The 8,482-nt window shown below is 41.1% G+C and overlaps 1 protein-coding gene across 2 annotated transcripts; it reads left to right on the top strand.

Moving 5' to 3' along the window:
• Positions 1-4,200: 4,200 nt before the first annotated feature.
• LOC111969451 (eukaryotic translation initiation factor 4E type 3) lies at positions 4,201-7,967 on the top strand. Of its 2 annotated transcripts, XM_023995623.2 has the most exons (7): positions 4,201-4,480; positions 5,538-5,610; positions 5,907-6,001; positions 6,273-6,333; positions 6,449-6,515; positions 6,801-6,956; positions 7,639-7,967. In XM_023995623.2, exons 1-7 carry the CDS (start codon positions 4,305-4,307, stop codon positions 7,683-7,685), a joined length of 675 nt encoding a protein of 224 aa, XP_023851391.1. In that variant the 5' UTR covers positions 4,201-4,304; the 3' UTR covers positions 7,686-7,967. The 2 variants fall into 2 exon arrangements, with proteins under 2 accessions (XP_023851391.1, XP_023851385.1); XM_023995617.2 differs by having other exon boundaries at positions 6,801-7,734.
• The last annotated feature ends 515 nt before the right edge of the window (positions 7,968-8,482 follow it).

The raw sequence follows: 8,482 nt of genomic DNA, 5'->3' as shown, positions 1-8,482 counted from the left end.
AGGTTGTCACGATGGATGGCGATGGTGGCTTTGGTGGTCCCCACAACGAAGAAGAAAGTGTCCCTTCCAGTGATGTGGAGCTGCCCTTGGACCTGGTGCCGCACTTTACAGACAACACCCCATCCAACAACTGTGATCTGAGAACCCTTTTTAGAGTCTTCTTGGGTATGACGCTACAAGCTTGGCACACCTGCATTTGGGGAGTTTCTCCCATTCCTCTCTGCAGATTCTCTCAGATTCTCTCCAGAGATGTTCGATCGGGTTCAAGTCCGGGCTCTCGCTGGGCCGTCAAGGATATTCAAACACTTGTCCCGAAGCCACTCCTGCGTTGTCTTGGCTGTGTGGTTAGGGTCGTTGTCCTGTTGGAAGGTGAACCTTCGCTCCAGTTTGAGGTCCAGGCCAAAGAGTTCATTCTTAGTTTCATCAGACCAGAGAATCTTGTTTTTCATTGTCTGAGAGTCTTTAGGTGCCTTTTGGCAAACTCCAAGCGGGCTGTCAGTGCCTTTTACTGAAGAGTGGCTTCTGTCTGGCCACTCTACCATAAAGGCCTGATTGGTGGAGTGCTGCAGAGATGGTTGTCCTTCTGAAGGTTCTCCCATCTCCACAGAGGAACTCTAGAGCTCTGTCAGAGTGACCATTGGGTTCTTGGTCACCTCCCTGTGATGGAGGCCACTGTGTTCTTGGGGACATTCAATGCTGCAGACATTTTTTGGTACCCTTCCCCAGATCTGTGCCTCGGTACAATACCTTCGACCCCATGGCTTGGTTTTTGCTCTGACATGCACTGTCAACTGTCGGACCTTACATAGACAGGCGTGTGCCTTTCCAAATCATGTCCAATCAATTTAATATACCTGCAAGGTGGGCCAAGGCAGTCTCTCTTGCCAAACAGGGACAGTGGACTCGATGGGACAGTGTGGAGAAGAGGAAGATCAGCTGGAAGGATCTGTGGGCCATGGAAGCGAGGCGGTTGAGCTTTTCCATCAGAGCAACATATGACGTCCTTCCAACACCAGTTAATCTTCACCAATGGTATGGTGAAGATCCGGACTGTGCCCTCTGTTCCATGCCAGCCAACCTCAGGCACATTCTCACAGGGTGTAAAACAAGCCTCACCCAAGGACGCTACACTTGGCGTCACAACCAAGTCCTTAAAAACCTTGCGTCCGCCCTGGAGGACAAGCGAACTGCCACCAACTCCCTACCACCCCCAGCAGCATCACACCCCTTACGGACGACCTTTGTCCGCGAAGGGGCTAAACCACCAAAGAGCGGCTCTACACCATTAGAGCGAGACCAGCTGCGCTTGGCCCGCGACTGGAAAATGCTAGCTGACATTGGCCGGCAACTTGTGTTTCCTCCGGAGATCGCAACCACCACCCTAAGACCTGACATGGTGCTCTGGTCCCGTTCGCTCAAGAAGGTCTTCATCATTGAGCTCACAGTACCCTGGGAGGACTCAGTAGATGAGGCTTATGAGCGAAAACATCTGCGCTATGCCGATCTAGCTGCCGAAGCACGGCATCATGGCTGGAACACAGAAGTCCGACCAGTGGAGGTGGGCTGCAGAGGTTTTGTGGCAACATCTACAACCAGACCGCTTAGAGACCTGGGAATTAAGGGCCAGAGCCAGCGTTCAGCAATCAAAGCTGTATCAGAGGCGGCAGAAGGCAGCATTCAATGGCTCTGGATGAAGAGGAAAGACCCCAGCTGGGCCCCGAAGTGAGAGGGCCAGGAGGTATGCGGTCAACAATGCTTGACTCAGGGAGGAGGACGCCCCTGCCATGCATAGTCCCATGGGATGTTGGCTATCAACAACAAGGCAACTCCTATGACTAATTGGGAATGGGACGCAAGCGTAGGATTGATCACCCTGTCGCTGGCCGCCTTTGGGGAGGGTGTATAGTGTGAAAGGCCGAAACACCCTAGGAACCAAAGGTACACTACTGACGATGCGCTCCCCAAATTTCACCAGGCTCACTGTTCATGAACTCTTGGAAGTGCTTGCACAAAGGATAGTAACATCTCATCCTGTGTTCTTGGAATCAGGTGGACTCCAATGAAGTTGTAGAAACATCTCAAGGATTATGAATGGAAACAGGATGCACCTGAGCTCAATTTTGAGTCTCATAGCAAAGGGTCTAAATATTTATGTAAATAAAGTATTTCTGTTTTTTTGCAAACAAAAAATCTAAAAACCTGTTTTCGCTTTGTCATTATGAGGTATTGTGTGTAGATTGCTGAAAAAAAATATTTAATCCATTTTGAAATAAGGCTGTAACATAACAACATTTGTAAAATGTCAAGGGGTCTGAATACCTTCCGAAGGCACTGTATGATGACACTGGTAATAGGTCAGTTGTTGTAGCCTATTACTTGTCAGGCACATCAGAGCATAAATTTAAATAAATCGTTTTTTTATTTCACTGGACTGATGGTAATGTCTCAGCGGAGGGAGAGCCTGCGAGTTGAAGTGGAGAAGCGAATTGAATGATTTCTAAAAGTGAAGAAAACAACAGCGTTGTAGTGCTGATCATTGTCTCTGAATGCACTGAAACTGTCTTTAAGGCCTTCGATTAGATCAATGCAATCAAATAACTTGGCAAATGCTCCAACAACCTCTTCTATACACGGTCTCGGTGAGCTTTGTTTGGCCATTTTACTTGAGTCTTAGTAGCTAGCTAACTGTGAGTAGCCTACACAGCATAGCCTATTACACAGCGATAGCTACTGTTTACTGTACATTGTATTAGTACGAAGTGACTGAACCTGCCCATCATTTAGAAATTGATAAGCTGATTAGTTTTTTTGTCCAATTAGTTTTTTTGGAGGGTTTTTCCCGGTAAATTAACAAGCATAACTCAAATTGATTACATAGGCCTAAATAAAATAGATTTTATGGACATCACTAGATTTTATGTAAGAGTGTCCTGTCAAGTCAAATGTATTATTATTGTCAATATATATCCCTTTTGTTTTCCCACCCCCTCACTACTGCTTGCTATGAATTCCATCTGATGGTGTATAGATGTTTAGGCCAGTGCTTGACTTGGACTGAAAATGTTGCCGGTACTCATTTTGTGTCCCGGTACAATTTATATTTAGGTGCATAAACTCCTCAATTATTTTGAGCTAATATTCTATAGGAAGTGCAGGAACTCAAGCAGAAGAAAATGTAATGTGCCAGGACTCAGTTCCGATGAGCTCCTGCCCAATTCAAGTAAGCTACTGTGCTTAGGTACAAATACAAATAATGTCCCGTTTGGAACACTGACAAGTAGCGCAAAAAAATATATAGATCATTTTTTTAAACTTTTTAAAATTAAAATAGATAAATTAATCTGTCAACTGAGTCAGAAAATCAGATTTAAGATTCATATTTTTTCAGGATTTTGCACTCAGTCACCCTTTTTTAATAGAAACATCCAATTGTGTTATTTTTCTAAGTTCACAACAATGGTTTAACCACATCAGCAGACCGCTTTTGAGTTCTGGGAAAAATCTAAGAKATTTTTATTTTTTAGTTCAGTTACCCTTTAATTGAACTGGGCAGGCACCTAGCACTGTTGTTTGGTGTTTCTGTGGTGCACATTAGATGGAGTTTGCAAAACAAATGGCCACTGGATTGATGCAAATAATCATGACATCATTCTGCCAGGTTGGCTACTTAGTAGCWAGTTAATTTAACATAGCATTTTTAGGAAAGCCTTTCCATCTACCACAATAAGGTTAGGCCTATCATTAGCATCACTATCTATTTCCTGTTGCTTAATTGTTTGAAACCTGGGCATTTTACTTCATATTATGAGGTATGTCTTACCTTGCTTCAAAGTACCATATAGCCAAAATCCTACCCCCCAAAACGTGGAAGCAATTATTTTATAAAGACTTCCTCATATGCACTCTCCTGTTCTATTGGATTTCAAATCAACTTTATTTCATTGTCTAGCAGCCAAAGGCATTATCCTAGTCATATTAGCAACCCAATGACAGTTGTTACATCTTTAGATCGCCCTGTAATGGTTATTTCCATCTCTGTCCATGAAACCGTTTTCTGCGTTAAAGTGCTCCGATTTTCACCCCACACAGTAGGAGGCAGCATGCACCCCTAACGTATGTTTGCAGACCGCCATTATATCATATGAGAAAAATAAGTTATAGTACCATAGAAGAAGAAGAGGACTTCACTGTCTACAGCTCTGTGTGGATATTTGCTCCGTCCGGGTGAACACGAAAGAGGCAATTCGGTTCAAGGAGCTACACCGAGCCTTTTCACAAAAATACTTTGATTTTGTACACAGAAAATGGCGGTTCCTGCAGGTGCAAATGTACAGATGCACACAGAAACAAAGAACGACCTTGCAAATCCATCTGAAAATGACATTCACTTTGACGAGAAAGAATTGGAAAACATCACAAATCACGTCGAAGATGGCACAACACTGCCCCTGCACTCTCCGTGGACATTTTGGCTTGACAGGTAACACAAATACGAATGATTACCTAGATGTAGCTAACGTTAGCTAGCAACACTCATCTTAACGTTTAGTACAACGCACATCGCGTTTTAGATACGAACTGAGTAAGACTCACTTAAAGACAGCCGACAACATCGATGTCGGCCTTACACAACTGTTATAGCTAACTAACGTTAGCTAGCTAGAAGAAAAGAGGGTCTTCCAGATACAGCTAACTACGTTAGATCGCTTGTTCCCACCCCAGCTAATTTACCGGTATGCTAACTTGACCAGTGTGAACGTTTACCTATGATATTTTTGAAAAACTAGAATGTATTATTAGTGCATTTTCTAGCTAACTATCCAAGAAGTTGTGACGCGTTAACTATAGGCTTCCTGGCTACCTTGTCACAACTGGTGGAAGCAGCAGACAACGCTGCAACATTGTTGCAAGCTGAGTCAGATTCAGGCTACATTCTATCTATTCTCCCGCTATCAGACGTGATCGCATCGTATTCTGCGGTCGATAGCACGAAGCTACAGTCTTGCTTTGAGAAGGCTACTTTGAGTAACATCTCTTGACTTCAGGTCAATTTATTGTAAAAGTCAACTGTCCAAGTTACATTTTAATTGAAGTTCAGCAGATGGCCTAACCAAAACATTTGCATAATTGCAATCACAATGTAGTGAGAATGTTTTGTCAAGTWCGTAGACTGGGATCTACAATTTTGTGCCCATTTATTTCGATATTTTTAGTAATCAATAAGGAATTATATGTATATAATCTCACACATGGAACTTGACCTACCCACTATTTTCGTAAGCAAGCATTTCACTGTAAGGTGAAATACCTGTTGTGTTCAGTGCATGTGACTAATAACATTTGATTAGATTTTCTTCATTGACCTCCTGATCACATCACTGAATTTGTCATGACTAGATATGGTTCAGTGCTAATGTTGGTTATGCAGCTCCAACATGTCTAAGAAATGTCTTACTTTGATACAGGCTTTGACACACATCTGTCTTTGGGAATGGGCTTGGTTTTCAAGAAGCAGCTTGTTTGTGTTTCTCTTTTAGGTCATTGCCAGGGACAACAGCAGCAGAGTGCGAATCTAATCTGAAAAAGATCTACACAGTACAAACTGTTCAGGTGATTTAATGTGGGGAAATTATGGATAACGTTGTAAATTACCTCTTCAAGATATCTACTCCGATCCTGGTTTGGCCGGTCGGTGTAGGTCATCATTGTAAATAGTAATTTGTTCTTAACTGATTTGCCTAGTTAAAATGTTTTTACAAAATCCATAGGTTGACTTTATTTTGGTCTGACTAACTAGCATAGCATACTAAGAGATAAGCAAGGCAGTCTTTTCATTGGATTGAGAGAAATTACTTTTCAGTAAGCTGTTGTTAATTATGCATTGATTTGTCATTTTCTCTGAGTAGAGTTTCTGGAGTGTATACAACAACATCCCTCCTGTGACTACCTTGCCTCTAAGATGTAGTTATCACTTAATGCATGGAGAGAGGAGGCCCCTATGGTAAGTCCACTAACTTAATGGAAAATAGTTATATCATTTATTTCATTTTGGGAAGGCTTTAGATTGTGGTTTCAATGGAAGGTTCCTTGGAAATTTTGTTACGTAACCTTTCATGACTTAAGTGGCACAAACTAGAATGCTTTTGGTAAATTATAATTTCCTAGTTTTCGCTGCCTGAGACAAGAGTTTTTGGTTGAAACCTCATATGTTAGTGTCAGCCTAAATGCTGAGCTCAAATGTTACTGAGTCTTAATTCTTTCATCTCCAACAGGGAAGAAGAAAGTAATGCTAAAGGTGGAGTCTGGAAGATGAAAGTACCAAAAGAAAGCACTGTATGTTTTAAGAACCTTCACTCATCCTTAATACATCTCGAATGAATGCCATATTACTCACTCACTGACTGAGTTGGTTCTATAAAACACTTAAAAAAAATATTTTCACTCTCAGTCTGCCGTTTGGAAGGAGTTGTTACTTGCCACGATTGGAGAGCAGTTTGCCGATTATTGTGCTTCAGGTGAGTCCCTACTTTCAAGTCAGTACATGATGTTGAATCTAGTGCTTGAGGGGTTGAGTGATTTGTAGAATTACAACGTGAGGACTCCATCATGGCCAGACACTATGGGGCCTATTTTAGTTGTATCCCTACTAAACTTTCTTAAGTTAGAAAATGAACCAAATTATGATGATGATTCACCCTCTGGCACTAATAATAGAATATGATGTGACTATATGAGGTAGTGGAAACATGTACCATTTATATGTACTGATTTCTATCTTTCATTTTCCTTTGTCTTTACAGAGGATGAAGTGGTTGGTGTAAGCGTTAGTATTCGAGATCGAGACGATGTTGTTCAAGTCTGGAATGGAAATGCATCTCTTGCTAGTGAAGCGAATATCTTAGGGAAAGTCTATGAACTCCTCCCGCACATAACTTTTAAAGCAGTATTTTATAAATGTGAGTATGGTCTTTTGTTTTCGTCATTTATTTTAAAATGCATTGTTTTGAATGATAATTACCCAGCTGAGGGCGGGCGGGCTGTGAATACTTTGGCTGCTATGACGATCTGCGAAATCATACTATGTCTCTATTTTTGAGTTTTGACTGTGGCATTGTAGTCACACAAAATATGAATAATGTAGTTTGTAGTATGTAGTTATTTTTCAAGCTCATTGAAATTGAAAGACCTACGAAAAGGTTGAGGCTTTACCATGCCTGCATATCTATTCCAATTTATTCACTTACGGAAACACAACATCCCCATCAGCAAAGATGATTGAAAAATGTACTATACTACTAGCATACATACAAAGCAAAAGCGAGAACAGTCAGTTGCCGATGTTGAAAGTTGCTACCGAACCTGACTTTCTACTGGTGGTATTGACTATTTAGATACTAAACCTAACTGATGGGAATTCGTTAATTTGAAGTAGCAGACACGTATAAAAGCTTGCTATCTATTGAGCTAGAATCCAATAGGATTTTCACACGCTTTTGGTTAGTTTCACCACTCTGTCTGCCCGCTCTCCATCTACATGCCCCCGCTGAGTATTAGGCATTTTTTTTATCCAAGATAAAATATTAGCTATGTATGTGAAGTCAAGGGTTTACATTAAATATGACTGTTTTCGTCTTTCAGCTCACAGGGAACATCATGCCTTTGAAGGAGGGCGTTCACGACATTAGCCTCTGCACTTTTTGATAAAGCTCTATTCTCGCCTGGATTTAACCTTCTCTCCTCAACTTAATCCAAAATATAATTTTGCATACTGTACATCGAACCGAGGAAAACGTCATAGAATGTTATTGATATATATTTTTATAGATTCAAATGGCTGAGTTTCAGTCTGATGCCTTTTATTGTTTTGTTGTTCTTGAAACACAATTCTAAAGAGATTCTATCTTTAAAGTACCGGTAGGTCTTTTTTAATTTAGTGGGTCATAAAAAATAAAAAAATGTCCTTAGTCTTCATTCATGTCATTTCTGTATATGTGGTGTTTCTTCTTTAGAATGATAATGCACTCTATTGCTGCACTGTCACTGCCCTGCTCTCTGCCCAGCTTGGCATGCCATGGACCTCACACGTGAGCATTGATCCCTAATGTATCTATGGCACACCGCTGACCCACAGTTCAATGTTTTTCACTACATTTGCCCTTAGAGAGATGTTGCTTGTTTATACAATGTATGTTTTTAGCTGTCTTGGAATTATGAATTGTTTGATCCATATATACTTTGACTCATTTGAGAAACATTTAGTGTCCTAAAAGTTGTAGTATTGTAACTGTTGGCAGACAGTGTTTTCTTTTTGGCACACTCAATCATGTCTCACCAATATTAACATCAGCGTTGAAGTTAGTAAATGTATAATTGACTCAAATGCTACAGGTAGTAATGAGCAAAGTCCCCAGACATTCTTACACATTATGATTATACTTTGATTGCAGAGCTGTTAATATGCAATAGGTATGAACAGTGTTAT

Source organism: Salvelinus sp. IW2-2015, linkage group LG1 (assembly GCF_002910315.2).
Source record: "Salvelinus sp. IW2-2015 linkage group LG1, ASM291031v2, whole genome shotgun sequence".
NCBI lineage: Eukaryota > Metazoa > Chordata > Actinopteri > Salmoniformes > Salmonidae > Salvelinus > Salvelinus sp. IW2-2015.
Note: the sequence above shows the minus strand (reverse complement) of the source record. Positions and strands in the feature narration are given on the sequence as shown.